Source organism: Stigmatopora argus, chromosome 16, assembly GCF_051989625.1.
Source record: "Stigmatopora argus isolate UIUO_Sarg chromosome 16, RoL_Sarg_1.0, whole genome shotgun sequence".
Classification (NCBI taxonomy): Eukaryota; Metazoa; Chordata; class Actinopteri; order Syngnathiformes; family Syngnathidae; genus Stigmatopora; species Stigmatopora argus.
The window spans coordinates 1,085,416-1,105,739 of record NC_135402.1 but is presented as its reverse complement, the minus strand read 5'-3'; the positions used below and the strand labels follow the sequence as shown (position 1 = coordinate 1,105,739).

General features: G+C 44.0%; 1 protein-coding gene across 1 annotated transcript; it reads left to right on the top strand.

Moving 5' to 3' along the window:
- The first annotated feature begins 501 nt into the window (after positions 1–501).
- On the top strand, positions 502–20,015 carry megf10 (multiple EGF-like-domains 10). The gene is made up of 25 exons (XM_077622553.1): positions 502–657; positions 4,158–4,296; positions 5,016–5,117; positions 5,210–5,310; positions 5,399–5,491; positions 9,861–10,107; positions 10,927–11,047; positions 11,627–11,763; positions 12,861–13,073; positions 13,236–13,410; positions 13,931–14,051; positions 14,247–14,410; positions 14,524–14,626; positions 14,710–14,856; positions 15,134–15,268; positions 15,330–15,458; positions 15,538–15,666; positions 15,753–15,881; positions 16,688–16,816; positions 16,893–17,117; positions 17,300–17,406; positions 17,504–17,627; positions 18,203–18,247; positions 18,319–18,531; positions 18,761–20,015. The coding sequence occupies exons 2-25, from the start codon at positions 4,175–4,177 to the stop codon at positions 18,925–18,927; spliced, it is 3,378 nt and encodes a 1,125-aa protein (XP_077478679.1). The 5' UTR covers positions 502–657; positions 4,158–4,174; the 3' UTR covers positions 18,928–20,015.
- Positions 20,016–20,324: the final 309 nt, after the last annotated feature.

Genomic DNA, 20,324 nt, shown 5'->3' with positions numbered 1-20,324 from the left:
AAAAACCCTCGGGGCTTAATACACAAGGTATCTAAATCCATTCATCGTGTAATTAGGGACTGTGCTAAACGAATGAACCAACAGGGGGCAGTAGAGCCAACAAAAAGATGAACAAGCCGACTTTGTATTCGCTGACAAAGATGCTTTTCGAAGAAACAAACTACCGATTTGAACCAAAGGGTAGAATTTCAACAATCAAACTGAGGTGCAACAAAATTGGACGTTATCTGCATATTTTTTTTTCAATTACCTACAGCACTTTTTACTTGAGAATAAGAATGTTAGCCAAAACCTAGCGTGTCATGTACCCTTTTTTAAAAATCCCAAATAAAGCTTTTGTTTTGCTTTAGTTTGTTGTTTTGCTTGGGAAAGTGGCGCCCGAGTTCCCCCAAATTAGTCTTCGTATTTTGCCAGAAGGGGAAAGTCTCAGTGGTGAAGATACGAGTGACGTCACACGAAGCGCAAGCAAGTGTTGTTTTGGGGGCACGAAAGAGAAGAGACGTTTACTTTTCGCATCCCAGAATACTTTCAACACCATCGACATTTTCTGCTCTTTCACAGAAGCGCCAATTGGGATTGCTCTCGTTTTCCAGCCGCCATCGACGTTCAAAGACGGACTCATGAGGAAGAAGAGGATCGATATCTTCTATCGATAAGGTACTTTGATTGATTGATTGCTTAGACTCGTTTTCAACGTCATTGTAACAAAACCATAAATTATCTTTCTTAGTTCCCAGAGTTTATTTTTTTACTGTTTGCTATGGGTTGTTTCATTCCACAATTGCTTTACAGAGTTATGACAATATTATGATGCACCCTTATAGTATAAGACTTGGACCTATCAATTCTAAGATTTTATCTGTGAAATATCAAAAGCATCCCTTGGTCATCATTTTGTTGCTATCTATAGTCACCATTTTTTAAGTAGTTTGCAGTATTTTGTTTTTAAATGGCATATTGGTCTTTTATCCAATGTAGTGTATTCATGTATGACCCTAAAAATGAGATACACATTGTTTGGATTTATATCGGTTAGGTTGCAGATCGATTTGAGCATTTTACAATGTATATTAATGAAGGGAATGTTCTTTGTGTTGACAACTTAGATGAACGGTGAATTTTGTGAAAACGGCCCAACAAAAAAAATGTAAAAAATATTTCACCCCTGAGAGCAAATTCATACAAAGATGTTCCCGTCTAAGACTCCCTTAACTGCACTCTCTCTCTCATCATTTGCTAAATGGCTTTTCCAAACGGACCACCTGTTCCTCTTTAGACTTGTGAGGGCTGCAATGAAGAAAGGGAGAACAAACAAGCGCCTATCACGAGCCCAACAACTGTACAAATATGCGTGTACACTTTAATCCTCCGAACGTTATGTTTATATTGAGATACGTTCGGATTAGATCTCAAAACTGGTGCCACATAGCTTCTGAGGGGGCAAGTTAATCATTTGGTCTTAGCTCATATTGTCTCTCTGAAGAGTAGAAATCAGTTTGATCAACTATTGCTATGGCGAGAGTTAAAACACAGCCAAGATAGGATCGGACACATTTCATAGTAGTATATATTCATTTAATCCGGTGGAGTTAAGTGAAGTGGTCTACTATTCCACGGTGGTCCGCAGTGGGCTTTGGTTCCAACTTCTAAAGAGGAAACCTTTCCACAAATCTGCTATCTCAGAAGTCCAATCAGTGGATTGCAGTCAGGTTCTCCTTGTTTCAGCAGAAACCCCCATTGGTCTACACCAGGGGTAGGGGACCTATGGCTCGGGAGCCATATGTGGCTCTTCTGATGGGTGCATGTGGCTCTTCGCTAACCTGTGAGGTAAAATATGTTTTTAAACCGCTGGTGACAGAGCCGAGTCCCGAATGCACCAATAGGAGCGTCACGTCGGCACTATGGCGCTGACAGTACCTCTAACTTTAATCATCTTTTTTTAAATTATATTTTTATTAGACTTTTCTGCATGCATATTTTCATTGGTTAGCAAGCGGCCCTCCAGGACCACTTTGCCCATCCCTGGTCTACTATGACGTGGGTGTGTTTTCCCACTGAAAGGGAAAATCATGGCGTCCAGTCGCAGACAACTGGCTGGCAGTGGAAGACAAAACACAGCGCAGTCAATCAAAGTGGTCAGCATGGACACGTACACACTACTACACACAAATACAAAGCCCCCCACCCCACCGCCAGCACCACTGAAAAGCAGCTGTGGGTTGTAAGCTTACAGTCACTCAGTCAGTAGCAGCAGATGCTTTTGCATATTCCTTTCAAATTCAATTGTCTACTGTTTACTATTCATTCCGATCTACTACGTTCATTATATAGCAAATCATACGTCGCTTATATTCATTGTGACCCACACGCAGTCTTCTGGGATTTGAGAAATCTGATAAAAAAAGGATGAATAGACTTGTTTTTTTTCTTTTGAATCATAACTTTATTCAAACTCAGATTCATTCAATGGATTAAGAACAGCCCATCTCAAGATGTGAATCAGTTTAAAGCATTTTTTTTTTCCAGACCCACAGAATATTGCATCCCATAATTATATAGGCGTACACTAAATTCACCAAATGAAAAATGGACTTTCTTTTAATAGGGAAAAAACATTTCACTGGTAAACTGTAATGATAAAATATCTAAAATAGTTCATCACTGCCATCTGCCTGTGGTTGAGCAGCAATAATGTCAAGCTGAAAACACCATCGAACTCTTCCTATTGGGTCGCGTAGCAACCATCTGAAAATTCGGCCACTTTGAGCCGGGCTGCCGGCCTGCCCGGGTAAATCCAGGGAAAAACTTGACCCTTTTGCACAGTAAACTCATCAGCCTGGCTAAAAAACTTGTTTCCCGTAGTCCTACCCTCAGCTGTTGTTTTCCCTGGCATCGCTACTGAGCCCAAATGGGAGTAACGTAAACTGATCCATTTTCTTCTAATTCTACAGTAACTCCATTTCCATGTCCAAAGCCGAGCCAAGATGGGAAAACCTCACAATGAATCGCACGCGTCAACATTGCGCTAGTCCAGGGGTAGGGAACCTATGGCTCGGGAGCCACATGTGGCTCTTATGATGGGTGCATATGGCTCTGAGCTAAAATATGGAAACCAGCGGTGAGAGAGCCGAGTCCCTAAAGCACCAATAGGAACGTCACGTCGGGACTGTGTCATTGATATCATTGATACTCATTGAACTCATTGATATTCATTGATTAGCAACAGCGTAACAACGTTGTCAAAGGAATTCAGAGACTTTTTGTACTTTAAAAGTGACAAAATGACTACAAAATGTCATGTATTTTGACTTTTAAATTGTGAGTATGGCTCGCAAGGAATAACATTTGAAAACAGGAATTGTTTATGGCTCTCTCTTTCAAAAAGGTTCCCGACCCCTGCGCTAGTCAATAGCGGTAGCCCAAAATTGTATTCACGCAAGAGTAGCATTACCTCAAAAACATTTCTCAAGTAAAAATAGTGAAAAATGTCGAAATGAATACATTTCCAGAGTTTGGCTGATTCAAAATGAACTCACTAATCACTTGAACTGGCCACGGATGCTAATTTTTCCGTGCCATTGACTTAGTTAACTTCAAATAAATGGGTCCAACGTAGCCCGCGGACCAAACTGAGTTCGACACCCCCCGCGAGCCACCGGAGGAGACGGAGAGGCGTCAGTAGTATATGGCGCTACTCGGAAGGCTGTCTCCAAGTTGTTTAGCTCCGTTCGGGCTTATCTGGGGTCTTTTCACAGACACAGCATGGCCCTTGTTTGTGCGCTAGCACAGTTGCCTTGGGCTTGGGGAGGAAACGGGGGCGCGGGTGGGTTGGGGGTGGCGGGGGGTCCGACTTCCAACACTGGTGCTTGCAGCTGTGCCCCCTCAGCCAAGTGAAACCAGAGAAGGTGCTTTCTGCTGCCTTGCAAATAAAGACAAAGTAAAAACAAGCTATCTGACTCTACCTTGATACAAATTGGAATTGAACCTTTGAGTTTGGGGGAAATGCATTACCGTCATAGTACTCCTATCTCGACCTTTGTTATGGTGGCCATCTTGTATTTGAAATGGGATGAAGAGCAACCAAACGGTCTCCATTGAGTGTGTTTTTAATCTACTGTTTGTATTTTGACCCATTTGGTGGCCCTCTTTGCGTCCAGGTTCAAGCTCGATCGAGATGGACGTGGCACTACGGCACCGCGGGATGCAGGTTTTATTAGCCGTGGCCTTCCTTTTTCTGCCATGCATCACCTCCTCTCTGGAACTGGAAGATCCCAACGTCTGCAGCCACTGGGAGAGGTTTGTCTCCTCACCTGCATTATGACATACAGTGCATTTAATGCATGTGGCGACACTACAAATTACAGTTATTTTTAACAGCCGCTGCAGAGTTTCAAGTGGATGGGTTGATTCCACTCCTGGTCAAAAAATATATTTATATACAGTGGTTTTACTGGAGGCTGTGGTCTATAAGGATGAAAAGATGACAAGAAACCTATGCCTGATGTGATAAAATTACCGGTAATCGTGTATGGACTGACAACGGATCGAGTTTTAAATTAGCATTTTATGCGAACGCATAAAGCTAATTGACACATGAATTTAATACTTTGTTTCCATTTTACATTCCTCAGACCCAAAAAAAAAAGCAAGGGGACAAGTGATATAAGAAGCATATATTCTTTATCATCTTAACAAACAAACCTGAGTTTGCTATAAACTACTGTTCTCAAAGGTTGGCACAATAAAAAAATGAATCGCCTCATTAAACCATTCGCCGCATTTCATTCTATTTGTAGTCTGTGATATTATCACGCTATTTTTTGGTATTTATGATCAAATACGGCCTAACATTGGCTAGGATTGATGGGCTAGAAGTGTTGTTAAGCCCAAAGAAGCACACAAATTCCTTTTGGATGAACTTGGGTGGTAGAATGTCACGCATGAAATCCCTCAACACACACACACACACACAAAGGGATTTGATCTCTTGTCTCCTTCACTTCCTGTGACTTCAGATATTCCGTGACCGTTCAAGAGTCCTATGCCCATCCTTTTGATCAGATTTATTACACCAGCTGCGCGGACATCTTGAACTGGTTCAAGTGCACGAGACACAGGTGAGGACCACCACCGTAAAACAATATTCTCAAATGAAGTCTCTATCTTTTATTTTTGCCTCATTCATCCCCATTCTCACATGTTTTCAAAGGGTAAGCTACCGGACGGCGTACCGCAGCGGCCAGAAGACCATGTACCGTCGGAAATCCCAGTGCTGCCCGGGCTTCTTCGAAAACGGACAAATATGCGTCCGTGAGTATTTAGCTTGAAAACGACCAATGAAATGGCGGTGGACGTCTTTCCTATAACCTCGATGACATCTTCTTCTTCTCGTCTTCAGCTCATTGCGAGGAGACTTGCGTTCACGGCCGCTGCATGGCCCCCAACACCTGCCAGTGTGAGCCTGGATGGGGAGGTTCCAATTGCTCCAGCGGTAAGTCCTCCAGTTGTCGCTGTCTGTGAAACCCCAAGCTCCAAATCTGGAAGAAAAAAAACACAATGGACATCTCCGCAACCCTTAATATACCGTATTTTCACGACTATAAGGCGCACCCTCAATGAATGACACATTTTGATTTTTTTTCCATATATAAAGCACACTAGATTATAAGGCGCCCTGTCTATTTTGGAGAAAATTTAAGACTTAAGTGCGCCTTATAGTCGTGAAAATACGGTAGTTAGGGAAAGTCTTAGGCAGGGTTGCTTATGACGTCAGTCGCCAAAGTGCTATTGGTCGATAGCTTGAGAGTCGGTTTTGACCCTGTTTGTTAGTTTCCACTTTTTTTGGAACGTGCATATCTGACTCATTTAACAATCAGGAGATTCTCATCAATATCTCAAGCGCATCGGCTAACACACAGGTGTCAAAGTGGCGGCCCGGGGGCCAAATCTGGCCCGCCGCCTCATTTTGTGCGACCCGAGAAAGTAAATCATGAGTTTCTATTTTAGGATCAAATTCAAATGATGACAGATGTACATTACATTTCCTGATTTGCCCCTTTTTAAAATCAATCATTGCAATTTTTTAATCCAAAAAGCATTTTGTAAAATCTAAAAATAAATATACAAATATTTTCCGTTTTTAAAAAAATATTTTGTTTCCATTTGAAATAAAAAACATGATTAAAAGACATTTTCCATTACTAAGAAATATAGTTTTAGATCTATAAAAACTGACTATTTAGGGCTTATGATCCAGTTCTAAAAAATAAAAATAAAAATCTAGATATTAGATCTAAAATGGTCCGGCCCACATGAAATGGCGTTGACGTTAATGCGGCCCGCCAACCAACCCGAGTTTGACACCCCTGGGCCAACACAAACGACCCGTCACAGCCGCTCGTTAAAGTCGTCGCCCTGACGTCGAACCGATGACGAGACTTGCCGCAACTTTCGATTCATTTCGGCGCCCTTTGTTAATAACAACACGCATCTCAGCTGCCAATCAAATTGGATTTGGACGCCTGAAATTGGAGGATTTTTCCCATGGCCGTCAATGAGTTAACGCATCACAAAATGATGGTTAAGTATAATGCAAATGTTTCCACATTTCTACAGATATATTCATATTTCTAATACATCTGCGTGTTGACTGTTTTTAAGGTCATCGAGCCCCAACAATAAGTCTGAGCATCAATTGACGCCGCAATAACAGGAAACGGGGCTAAATGGGTCGAAAGGGGAGCGAGGATAATGGCACAAAATGCCGTGTCGGGAGAGAAATGTCTCGGGGCAGCCCAGCGACCTCGTGACTGGCCACGCACACAAGAAAAACACGCAAAATACTCTCTGCCTTGCCTAATGTCCAAAAAATTATTCACCATCGTATTCCTTTATGAATAAAAATTGGGGAGAGGCCACAAAAAAGCAACTCAAGACATAGCACATTATTAAGAACACACGATAAGTACTATATGTAACCTATAAATAAACATAACAGCTAGATTTCCATGGAAACCGCCTAAATAAATAAACACAAAGTATAGATGAATAGATAATTTGTTTGATTTCTTTTTCTAGTTTTATGATTATTAATCGCTCACGACACCAGTGCATTGCAGTCTGTTTGTTTTTTAAAACAATTAGCACTAATTAGGATTTATTAGTCCAATTGTGACTACCCAAATGTAATCCCATTTTACAGACATTTTTTTCAATAACATTTAAAAGCGTTCAGAATATCCCAAATGTTATTTTCTCCTTTTTTTTGTGAATCGGTGAGAAAAGTGTCTCCATGCCTGCTGGACTGCGTAATCATTAAATAGATTGGGGGGGGGCTGGGGGGGTCCCTTTGCAGTCCCATTCTCCCCTTAGCCCGCCCCCATTCCAGCGCTTTTGTGAACTCGCTGTCGCTGAGAAAAAGAGAAGAGAAAAAATGAACTGGCGTTTCAGCAACATGCAACACTTTTTCTTTCCCATGAAGATTTGAGCAAGCACATCGTCCTCCCGTGTCCCCTCAGCTTTAAACCCGACATCCTCCGTATCCCCCCACTCCCCTCCCTAAATAACAATCTCGAGTAGTAGACAGACAAAGAAATAAAAGCTCCTGGAGTTTGGCCTTTCTTTAATCCAGGTCAGCTTTAATACGGGTTCCAGAGTCGGCCAACCTCAATGCAGGAGGATTTGATGTGTGCATCTCGGTATCTCTAATCCCCCTTTGTCGACCCCTCAATCGGAGGGACGGCTAGACCGCTTGAGGCAAAAAATAAATACAAAAAAGTACCAGTATGTTTTTTTTCATCAGGTCAGCCTGATGCACGCTAAAGGAAACCCGTTAATCACTTGAACGGCTTCCGATGGGTAAACCAGTTACTAAGCTTGGTGTTAATTAGCATTCCGTGCATATACAGTACACATTCAACATGAGTTCATTTAGCGGAAATGAGGATCTGACCCCTTTTACACCCCCAAAACAACCTCCGTCGGAATTGATGTCAATTGGTCCTTCCGTTTTCTTTTCCTTCTCCAAATTTGTGTGGACGCGTTGCACTATTTTTATTTATTTCTTTAAAAGTTGTAAGCCAAAATCATTTTCAAAGGCAATCCCAATACATCGATTATTTGGTCGATTTAAGTTTCCAGTTTAAAGTAAATTCCCTCATCCAAAAATTGTTTGTTTTGTTGTATTTTCTGTTTTTGTCTCATTATAAATTTGCATGACTATTAAAAAGAAAAGACAGGTCCGTGTTAGCCATTTTAAAAATGCTGTTTTTATGCTAAACTCCTTCCAAAAATAAATCAATCGTGGTTCAGGGCAGACTGCAGTAAAAATTAAATATTAAATTCCATTTCTTAAGATAGCAGAGCATTACAATCGATTTTGTGATAGATATTGCATTAAATTAAAGCCTCTCAACATCTAAGGCTAGCCAACTTTGAACTATCTCATAAAACAACAGACAGTCTGTGTGAAATAATCTCATTTTATCTGTCAAATTGGGCCTTCCAGCGCTAAGTATTTTTTGGGGGGGCGGGATTAAACATACATTGGCAAAGATGGAAAATTATATTTTCACAATTCAAAGCCAAAACATGGTGTCAACAGAGCGTAGCGCTAAGGGCGAAGCGTAAATGACAAAAGTACATATACATAAAGGCTGTTTTTGTGAAGGACTGCACGTAAACCATGAAAGGCGTCCATTCATTAGTGCGCAAATTAGTCACGGTAAGTTGTGGTCAAAAGCTTGGTATGTTTGAAGATAACACTTTGATCCCAAAGCGACACATTTGTCAGCTCCAGCAGAAGTGAAATGAAAAGAATAGAGCCCAAACCCATTTATTTTCGATTGAATATTCAGAAGATAAGACAAAATTAAATAAATTCCCATTTCTGGCCCCATCTCATTAATGCTCCTCATTTTATTTTATTCATCATTATCTGAAAAACTTGATCCGAGGAGAATTTACTAATTAAAAACTGTAAAATCAGACTTTTCATGGATACTGCACTGTACTAAAAGTATCTCTATTTGTACTACAAGTGTGCACCGGCAGGTACAGTAAGAGATACTTTTAGTACAACACAGTATCAATTAAATGTCTCTACCATCTCTAATAGGCAAGATCTTGTACTGCAACTATGTCTACATGCGTGTTCTTGTACTGCTAGTGTGTGTCATTGTAATATAAGTGCATGCCATTGTACTACAAGTGCGTGTACTTGTATTGCAAGTGCCAGATTTGGTCTCTACAATCTCAAATACGCAAGGTCTTGTACTGCAATTATGTGTACATGCGTGTACTTGTATTGCAAGTGTGTGTAATTGTACTACAAGTCAGTGTACTTGTATTGAGAGTGCGTGTACTTGTACTCTAAGTGCATGTAATTGTACTGCAAATGTGTGTACTTGTACTGCAAGTGTGTGTACTTGCACTGCAATTGCGTGTATTTGTACTATAAGTGCATGTAATTGTACTGCAAGTGGATGTAATTGTACTGCAAGTGCTTGTACTTGTATTGCAAGTGTGTAATAGTACTACAAATCAATGCACTTGTATTGAGTGCGTGTACTTGTACTAAAAATCAGTGTACTTGTATTGAGAGTGCGTGTACTTGTACTATATAAGTGCATGTAATTGTACTGCAAATGTGTGTACTTGTACTGCAAGTGTGTGTACTTGTACTGTGAGTGCGTGTACTTGTACTATAAGTGCATGTATTTGTACTGCAAGTGCTTGTACTTGTATGTACTTGTATTTCAAGTGTGACAGCGATTAATTGGGTGAAGAATTTGAAGAAAAAAAAGTACTACATTGGTTTGATTGTAGTTGTTTGTTTCCTTTTTGTGTGTGGTTTTTTTTAGCATGTGACAATGGCCAGTGGGGTCCCCATTGCAGCAACAGATGTCAATGCCAGAATAATGCTCTGTGCAACCCCATCACGGGAGCCTGCCTCTGCGCTCCCGGTTACAAAGGTTGGCGATGCGAGGAAGCGTGCCAGGTGGGCGCCTACGGGAACGGGTGTCAGCAGAAATGCCAGTGCCAAAACGGGGCGTCTTGTCACCACACCACGGGAGAATGCAAGTGTTCGCCGGGATACACGGGAGCTTTGTAAGTTGCACTCTCACTTGACTCATAGTGCTAAACTTGTGTTCATTGGATGATATTAAACTTAACGGAGACGCATTGGCCACTGGTCAATGTACTAGGCCCGTTTCTATTTTTTAGAATATATATATTTCTGACTATAAGTCGCACCCGGGCGAGCCAAACTACGAAAAAAAGGGCCTCTCATAGTCCGGAAATGACGGTACAAACAATAGTACGTTATGAAGAGACCTGGTTGATGCAGACTGCAAACTGCTACACTAGCAACTTGTCTTGCAAAGCTACAAAAAGCAAAAATTCAAAACTTGGACTGTCACTAATGTGACTTGTTTGAAATGAGGCAATTGTGTGGCCCGCCGTCACACATTTCCATGACTTCATGCAGCGTTACCATTGATAACGTTATTAGCGGGAGACAGCTGTCTTTTTTTTTCTTTTTAAGCCCCGTAGTACTCGACTAACTGAATGCCCCGCAGCCCGTTTGGAAAAAAACTGTCTATTGACTATTATGCCCTTATCTGAAGGCATTTACAAATAACACTATAATATTTTGAGAGGCTTTGGACCATCTTTACAAGGATTCCTTCTCACAAAATGCCTTGTCGGTTTAATAATATTAACTGGAACGAATCCATCGGAGAAGGCGTTCTATTGATCGGTAGCACGGTGCGGTATGCGGTTAGCCTGGCTGTCTCGTTGTCCAAGAATCTGGGTTTGAATCTTGACTTTTGTTTTGTTTTGTTTTTTTAAATTGGTTGTAAAGTTTTATTACCCGGTGACGTCTATCCAGTATTATTGAAATGTCCCAATCTTTGTCCTCAGTTGTGAAGACGCGTGTCCTCCAGGCAAACACGGACCGCAGTGTGAAGAGAGGTGTCCCTGCCAAAATGGCGGCATATGTCACCACGTGTCCGGAGAGTGCTCTTGTCCAGCAGGATGGATGGTATAATATACACACCTTCCCCACATGTCCTTTTTGTAGCCCTCAAAATACACGTATAATGCTTTAATATACTTTTTGGGTGCCGTTTTAGTAGGGGCGCTTTGGCGTAATTTAATTTTTTAATTTTGCGCACTCGTAAAAGGCGAACGGACATTTGAAGAACACCTTCGCGTTGTAAACAGACCGCGAGAGAGAAAGCGAAAGTGAATATAGCGTCGTCGCAAAGAAGGAGATAATGAAAGGGCAACGCAATTCGTCGTTAATGAGCTCCGACCGACGCGTCATTGGGGTTGCCTTGCCGTGTCTATTTCTGTCCTTTTGGAAAGACGCAGCCATTCTGTTTTTTCTCCCGCTTCCAATTTTCTTGCAGCGTTTGGCGCGCCACATCCTGTCTACAGTTTAACCTCGAACACGAGCACAACTAATGTTGACATACGTACATTCTATTCATGGGACTATTGGAACAAAAAGCATTGATATATTGGTATTTAGCTAAATTTGGGGGTGATAAGGGGCCCTGAAAGAGGTTAATTCCCCTGTATTTGAAGCATAAAAAGGTGCTATGGTTGTATTTTCTAGGGTAGCGTATGCGGACAGCCGTGCCCCGAGGGAAGATTTGGCCCCAACTGTTCCCAAGAATGCCAATGCCACAACAATGCTTTATGTAGTTCATCCACCGGAGAGTGTGTTTGCAGCCCTGGCTACACGGGAGAACGGTAAGCTAAAGAAAAACATGAAATAAAAAAGTGCTGGGCCATAAAATGATTCGAACGCTGACGCTAAAATGTACGAGACATGCAATTGTTCACCTTTCATTGGAGTTCATTTAATAGCACGCTCACATTTGAAATGGAATAACAATAGCGTGGAATTGTTGACTTTGGTTTTGAAGGCTTGTTTCTCCTCTCCCCCGCGACTCTTTCAAATGACGTGAAAAAGCGGAACCGGAATCATCCCGTCCGCATTGTCTGGACCAGCGACAGAAAGAAAACAAAGCTAGCGGGCCCGCTTAGCGTTTTGTCGGACCGATCTCCACCGAGAAGCCGCTGCGGATTTAAGTCCATATAATTAGCAATATCGCAGGCCGCGCACCATATACTTAGGCCGGCCGGTGAGGAGACGGGAATAGCCCTGCCATGTGCCCATTCAGAGTAAATTAGGGTTTGAGCCAACCCAAAGCGTCACGCTATTCCACTGCCTGGAAATCGGTAGCGCTCGCCGCACGCCGACCTTCTGGAAATAGTTAACGGCCGAGTGAGAGCAAATTGGGAAAGGGAAATTAATTGGACTGGTTGCCGGGAGAGGACGGCCCGGCAGACAAGTGGTTAGCCGTTAGCGCCTTGGTCTCGCAGTTCTGGGCTCGAGGGTTCGATCCCAGGTCGGCCCTCACTGAGTGGAGGGGGCTTGGGTGGGTTTTCTCTAAGCACTCTGGTTTCCTCGCACATCCCAAAAACATGCATATGATTGGTTGTCCGTCTCCTTGTGCCCCGCGATTGGGTGCTTGTCGTTAGCTGGGATGGGCTCCAGCACCCCCTTGTGAGGATAAACAGTTGACTGATTGATTGATTGATAGGTGTTGGGAGTCCTTTGCTAGTTGTTGTGCTACGTTGAAAGATGGAGTCAGTTTCAACAAATTGCCCAATAGCACAGCCTTAAGAGTGTGTGTGTGTATCTTGAAAGCCGGTTCTTGTTGGTTTTCGGGGAATCTACTGCGCCTCATTTGACCTGTGCCCATCGAAAACATAGTGAAAACGTGCATTTTGTCAGAACAGTCTTCTCATGGTATCCATCTTTTGCATTTTTCTGCGTAAAGATGTCAGGACGAATGTCCGTTCGGGACTTACGGCGCCGGCTGCGCAGAGCGATGTCCCTGCAAGAACAACGGCAAATGCTACCACGGCTACGGACGCTGCTCGTGCCAGCCGGGCTTTGCCGGCGAGACCTGCGATATCCGACTGTGTCCCGAAGGAATCTACGGCCTACTGTGTGACGAAAAGTGTCCGTGCTACGCACAGAACACGCAAAGGTATGTGTATCATGTGAGGAAAATGGATTGTCTTGCTTTTACATGCGGATTATTTGTATTACTCTGTCTTGAGTACATATTTGGGCTACTCTAGCCACCCTTGGAAATGAAGGTTTCCACCAAAAAAGCAACTAGAAAGAAAAGAATATCTTCTTCCATCAGCTGCCATCCGATGTCAGGGGAGTGCACGTGTCTTCCCGGTTGGTCCGGCCTCTACTGCAACGAGACGTGCGGCCCGGGGTTCTACGGCGACGCCTGCCGACGGCCGTGCCGCTGCCAGAACGGTGCCGACTGCCACAGTGTCACGGGCAAATGTCTTTGTGCTCCAGGCTTCACCGTAAGTCACAATTGGCATCATTTACCTTATTTCAGGGCTGTCAAAAGTGCTTGTGAGATGCGGGCACTTTGCTCCATTTTCTACTCGCAGTCACATTCGTTCAACCGTCCCCTGCCGTCAAAATGGCCACCAATGAGTTATAACGGAACCTTGAAATGCCCCAAAAGCAAGAGGAAGTCACCTGGAAATGCCCCAAAATTAGCAGGAACCGAAAAGAAGTGTCACGGAAATTCCCTCAAAATCAATAGGATAGAAAATTGAAGGGACCTGAAAGTAGCCTAAAATGGAAAGAAGTGAGCCAAAATTAACTCATTGCTTAATTCACTCAAACTGGCCGTGGATGCTCATCTTTTGTTCGTTCAGTCGAAATGAATGAAATAAACGGGTGAGATCTAGTGGGCATGAATGTGGCCCACCCACTGATCTGAATCGTCACGCCACTGCCTTATTTTATTACAGTGACACATAACCGCATTTCAATTTGATTCAGGCTGAGAGTTTTCTTTATTTTTTTTTCCAGGATGTGGACTGTTCCGCCTCCTGCCCAGCAGGGTCTCACGGCACAAATTGCTCCTCGACCTGTAACTGCAAGAACGGAGCCGAGTGTTCCCCCGTGGACGGCTCCTGCTTCTGTAAACCAGGTGAGCTGAAGAAAAGTCCAAGAAATACAGAGCGATCACCTCAAATTGGGCTTTCAAACACTTTCTTAGCCACAATTTCTTTTTATGTTGTCTACATTGTATCTAGCAATACATCCAATCCATGCCAAGTGGGAAGTCATGTGACTTCATGCATCTGTAAACAATGACAAACTTTTTAAATTGTTTTCAAATCAGGCTGGCACGGATTGGACTGTTCCATCAACTGCCCCAGCGGCACGTGGGGTCTCGGCTGTAACGTGACCTGCCCGTGCGGGAACGAAGGCGCTTGTGACGCCGTGACTGGTCGCTGCACTTGCGCCGCGGGCTGGAGAGGAGACAAATGCCAACTGCCGTGCCAGGTGACCTATCTCAAAGTGTTTATATATCATTTTCACTAATCAACCAGGCTGCATTTTATGCGAATTGCACGGGAGATTAAGCCTGTGATATTAAAGCGTGGCATTTTTTTTAGGATGGTACCTATGGTCTGGACTGCAAAGAGCGCTGCGACTGCAGTCACGCAAACGGATGCCATCACGCTACCGGGCACTGTCGCTGCCTGGCCGGATGGACCGGTCAGTGCAAAGAGTCGGGGGGGGGGGGGGGGGGCTCAAATGGCTTCTGGGTCTACATCATCGTCATTTGTATCCGTGTGCAGGGCTCCACTGCGACGGCGTGTGCCCCGAGGGCCGCTGGGGGCCAAACTGTTCCTTAATTTGTAACTGCAAGAACGGGGCGTCCTGCTCTCCCGACGAAGGGACGTGCGAGTGTGCGCCGGGATACAGAGGCAACACCTGTCAGAGGAGTGAGTCATGACGTTTGCATGAAAAATCTGTACCTAAAGCTCTTTTGAAATTGCCATATCACCATTCAAAATCCTTCCGAATCTTTAAGTGCATGTTTTTGGTTGATGCACTTCCATTCGTGTCCACTAGACGGCAACAGTCAGGGTTTCCCCAGCTCGAGTCCCAAATCAAATTGGACTTTTCAAGTGGACAGTAATGCCCCAAACATAGTGTTTGGACTAAAGCTAGTTTGCACTAATGTACGGTAATATTTCTTTTGGTCTTTTTTTCCCACAGTGTGCTCTCCAGGTTATTTCGGTCACCGGTGCAGTCAGACGTGTCCCCAGTGCGCCCACAGTAACGGTCCCTGCCATCACGTCAGCGGACAATGCGACTGCCTGCCCGGCTTCAAGGGAGGCCTTTGCAACCAGGGTAAGCGTTCCCCCCAAGGCGGTTCAGAAACGGGACTTAGAACCAGTCCCGTCCCGTCCAGTCTGTCCCAGCGGCTTCTACGGAAAGAGATGCGCCCGCAGATGTCGCTGCGTCAACGGCGGCACCTGCAACCCCATGGACGGCTCCTGTCAGTGTTTCCCGGGATGGATCGGAAGCGATTGCTCGCAACGTCAGTGGACCGACCGCCTCCGACGCCATCCAAACGCTGCGCTCTTTCGCTCACGCTTTGGAATGTTTTGTTTTGGCAGCGTGTCCTCCCGCTCGGTGGGGACCCGACTGCGTCCACACGTGCAATTGTCACAACGGCGCTCACTGCAGCGCCTACGACGGGGAATGCAAGTGCAGCCCGGGGTGGACCGGCCTTTACTGCACGCAACGTCAGTGCCGCCGTGGTAGAGACGCCGTCAAAAGCCCAGTGCCTTTTTAATGGAGTTTTTTTTTTTTGCCTTCCCGCGTGTCGCAGGTTGTCCGTTGGGATTTCACGGGAAAGATTGTTCCCAGAAATGCCGCTGCTTGAACGGGGCCGACTGCGATCACGTCTCCGGGGGATGCACTTGCCGCACGGGTTTCATGGGACAGCACTGCGAACAAAGTAAGTGAGCGCGATCAAATACAGGAAAAGCCATAAATCAGGGGTGGTCAAACAAAGGGTCAAAAAAAGCGGGTGTGGGTTAGGAGCTTTAAAAAGAAATATGTTTTTGGATTCACTCTAAAGAATTGATGGGATTTTCAGCCTTAAAATAATTCATTCATTTTCTGAACCAATTTATCCTCACTAGGGTCGAGGGGGGGTGCTGGAGCCTACCCCAGCTGACGAGGAGACGGACAACCATTCATGCTCAAGCTAATAGATGTATATTAAATTTCCTGATTTCCCCCTTTTAAATCAATCATTGTCATTTTTTAATCCATTTTTTCTGTGTTTTTAGTTCAAAATCATTTTGTAAAATCTAAAAATATATTTAAAAAAAGCTAAAATAAACCTTGTTTTAGATCTATAAAAAACTGAATATTCAGGAATTTTAATCCATTTATAAAAAGTCTATCTAAGTTGATCTAAAATGGTCCAGCCCACATGAAATCGAGTTGACGTTAACGCGGCCCGCGAACCAACCTGAGTCTGACACCCCTGATCTAGAGGCAATTAGAGTGCTTAATTAGCCTAGCATGCATGTTTTTGGAATGTGGGAGGAAACCGGGGTACCCGGAGAAAACCCACGCATGCCGGGGAGGACATGCAAACTCCACACAGGTAGAGCGACCTGGATTTGAACTCAGGGGTATGAGGCTGACTTGCTAACCACTCAAGCCGCCGGACCACCCCCTTCAAATCCTAAGTTGAATTGAAAATGGAATAAATGGCATTTTTTTCACCATTTCTTCGCCATTTTACAACAGAGTGCCCCTCGGGATCGTACGGCTACGGCTGCCGTCAAGTGTGCGCCTGCCTGAACAACTCCACCTGCGATCACATGACCGGCACCTGCTACTGCAACAACGGCTGGAAAGGAGCCCGCTGCGACCAAGGTCAACTTATTATTCATCTTATATCTTATTCCACACACTAAAATCTAAACGCGCTTCTTTCTTTCTCCTTCTCTAGCGGGCGTCATCGTGGACAGCCTCAACACTTTTTCCAGCACGGCAGTACACGTGGACACCCGGCAGATCGGCGCCATCGCGGGAATCGTGGCGCTGCTCCTGCTCGGGCTCTTCCTCCTCCTGCTCTTCGTCATCTACAGGAAGAAGCGGAAAGGGAAAAAAGCTCCCGTCCCGGCGGTGACGTACACTCCGGCCGTGAGGGCCACCGCCGACTACACCGTCACAGGTGATCACCGTGGACTCGCTTTGTTCGCTTTGTTTTTTTCCGACTTGTTACGTACTCAAATTTATACTCGGGGGGCCCAACGCGGACAGCCTGTTTTGCGATATGGCCGCGTATGAACGTTTGAACCGGTGTGCCGAAACAAGAAGCACCTGACGTCAAATTTGTCATTGTTGACGTTTCAGACGCTCATCTCCCACGTGACGCTCACCCCAGTAACTACTTCTCCAACCCCAGCTACCACACTCTCACCCAGTGCACCAACCCGGAACATAACTCTCCATACGGAAAAGTATTTTTTCCTTTCTTTTCTACACGTCTATTCTATAGCTGGCTCTCCCGTTTAAATCACTTGAATTATATATCTTCTTTTTTTTCGCTCGGCGTAGGCCGGGAAGAACAACATGTTTTTGAACTTGAACAACGCGGAGGAAAGGAAGCGATATCCCATGGCCGATCCCTCCGGCACATTACCCGCACGCTGGAAACACAGGGACCGTTTCAATGAACTCGGTGAGCAATAAACTGCTTCGTCCACATTCAACTCTTCACTCAACGTTCATTCGCTCTCCCCGGGCTCCGGCACCCCCCGCTCCCCTTCTTTCAATATAGTCATGATAGTTGTTCCTCTAGTCCAAGGGTGTCAGACTCGGGTTGGTTCGCGGGCTGCTTTAACGTCAACTTGATTTCACGTGGGCCGGACCATTTTAGATGTAATATTTAGATTTTTTTTATAAATGGATTAAAAGAACTGGATTAAAAGCCCTGAATATTCCGTTTTTTATAGATCTAAAACAATGTTTGAGCTTTTTTATTATTATATATTTTTAGATTTTACAAAATGATTTTTGAACTAAAAACACAGAGAAAATGGAATAAAAAATTACAATTATTGATTTAAAAGGGGGAAAATCAGGAAATGTAATATACATCTATACTCTTCATTTGAATTTGATCCTAAAACAGAAAGTCGGCACTCATGATTGACTTTCCCAGGCCACACAAAATGATGCGGCGGGCCAGATTTGGCCCCCGGGCCGCCACTTTGACACATGTGCTCTAGTCACTGACCTTGCTTTCCGAACCAGGAGCCTACGGAGCAGACAGAAGGTGCACAGGGAAATCTTTGCGAGGTAAATCCCCAAACTTGACCACTTTGTCCCCCCTTTAATACTTTATAAAAACCTTTTATTTCTTGGCACAGATCTGGCGAAAGGCATTCCATACCACGGAAGTTCCAGCTCCTTGAACAGTTGGGAGAATCCCTACGCCACCATCAAGGACCCCCCGACGGGGACGACCAAAAGCGCCGAATGCGGCTACGTGGAAATGAAGTCCCCCGCCAGGCGGGATCCGCCTTATGCCGAAATCGCCAATGCCGGCGATCAGACCAATCCCAAAAACGTGTATGAAATCGGTGAGGTTCACCACTATTCCTAAAGCCATCTCCTTAAAAACAGGGTCCGCAAATCTCATCGCACATCCAGTCCACGCACAAAAAATAAACGGTATAACACACCGACCTTATGTCGACAAAGGCCAAAGTCCACTTGGCGTGACGGCGTTTACCGTTGAAGTCGAAATTTGGACCAAAGGGGCACTTAATGATGTTCTTATGTAATTTTATTGCAATTTTCTGTCATCAGAGCCGACCGTAAGCGCCATTGGCGACGCCGGACAAAGTCAGGAGCACACGCCAGCGGGCCAGGACCCCTACGACCTCCCGAAGAACAGCCACATCCCCTGTCACTACGACGTGCTCCCGGTCCGGGAAAGTCCCACGTCGGAAGACGGCCAGCTGGATGCCGACTGACCACCAAATCAACATCTGGAAACATCAAGTTTGCATTCTTTCCTCCATTTTTCATTCACTGGGCTGTTTTGTACTTTCTTGTAACATTTAGTATTCACAAAGTAGGTCTACAAAACAGCATTTTTTTTAAACATAATGTTGCGTCACACCGATAAAAATGTTTCCAGATGGCACGGTGTTGAGGAAATCCTATTTTTGGGACATGCTAAATTGTTTATCCTATCGAGTCAGTCCAATACATAGGATAGAAATCAATAGTACCATATTTTCTCGCATATTAGCCGCCTCCGCATATAAGCCACACCCTTAAAATTGCCTTAAAATCATTGCATTTTACAATTTACTATGCATGAGATACTGTATGAATCGAAAGGGTCGTCTGCTGGATTTCCAAAAGGGTGTTTTGCCTGCACATGGACAAATTCAAAAAGGAGGTCATGTGAGCAGTACAACCAGGAAGTGCATCCGTGGCGGTCTAGTTTGTCATCCCAAGGTAAGATGGCGGCGCCCTGAGCGATCAATGGCAGCACAAGTAGGTGCAAGATACATTTATAAATTTTGTTAAGCATTTTATGTTTATCTTTTTTCTATTTTGAAATAAATGACCGTATCGGCCGCATTGTTATGGCGTTTCGTCAAGTCTAATTTGTGCGCGTATAAGCCGTACCATCGATTCAGTCATCATTTTTTTGTAGCGACAAACACGGCGGATATGCGAGAAAATACGGTAATTCAATATAAACATAAAGAATGGCCACTTTGTCAAATGGCCCGTGCCTTCCGTTCATTAGGATGTTTTTTAGGAAAAATGACACATTTAAGAAATGAATTTCAGTGCCTACCATATGTAAGAAATGTAAATAATGTACATATTTTAATTTGGTCTCATGTAAAAAATAGTACCAATGTTGTCTTGTTCCGAATACCAGCGCGTGTTTTTATATGCTTGAAATGATGTAGCCATTTTCTTCCCCTTTATAATCTTTTGCTCGAGTAACAAATCTGGCGGCGGCGGCGATCAAAAGTCCACACACCCTTGATGCTTTTGTCCGATAAAAGTGATGATGAAAATAAAAGACGTTGGAATATGTTGTTGTCCTTTGGAAAATATCACATTGAGCACAAGAGCCTCCCTAAAAAAAACTTGAATATATAACTGTAGTAGTATAAAATTGTGTTGAATATTTTGCCCTTTTTTATTTAGGAGTCCAGTGTCACTGCCTTTTGGACCAGTTGGACCATTTTGGACATCTATCTACGTCAATGGCTTATCTGTAGCCATCCAAGAAGTTTCCAAAAGATAAGAGGAGCTTAAAAAAATAACATCACAACCATACAAGTGCTTAAATAATCGGTGCAAATGTGGCTACTTTTTTTAACCGGAATCCATTTTTAAA

What these genes read in the sequence shown, in the direction of transcription:
- megf10 (XM_077622553.1), top strand. Translation starts at nt 4,175, where the DNA reads ATGGACGTGGCACTACGGCACCGCGGGATGCAGGTTTTATTAGCCGTG. An exon ending in TTTGTGCTCCAGGCTTCACC is followed by an intron (nt 13,411 to 13,930) that starts GTAAGTCACAAT and finishes TTTTTTTTCCAG; the next exon opens with GATGTGGACTGTTCCGCCTC. An exon ending in CAAAAACGTGTATGAAATCG is followed by an intron (nt 18,532 to 18,760) that starts GTGAGGTTCACC and finishes TTCTGTCATCAG; the next exon opens with AGCCGACCGTAAGCGCCATT.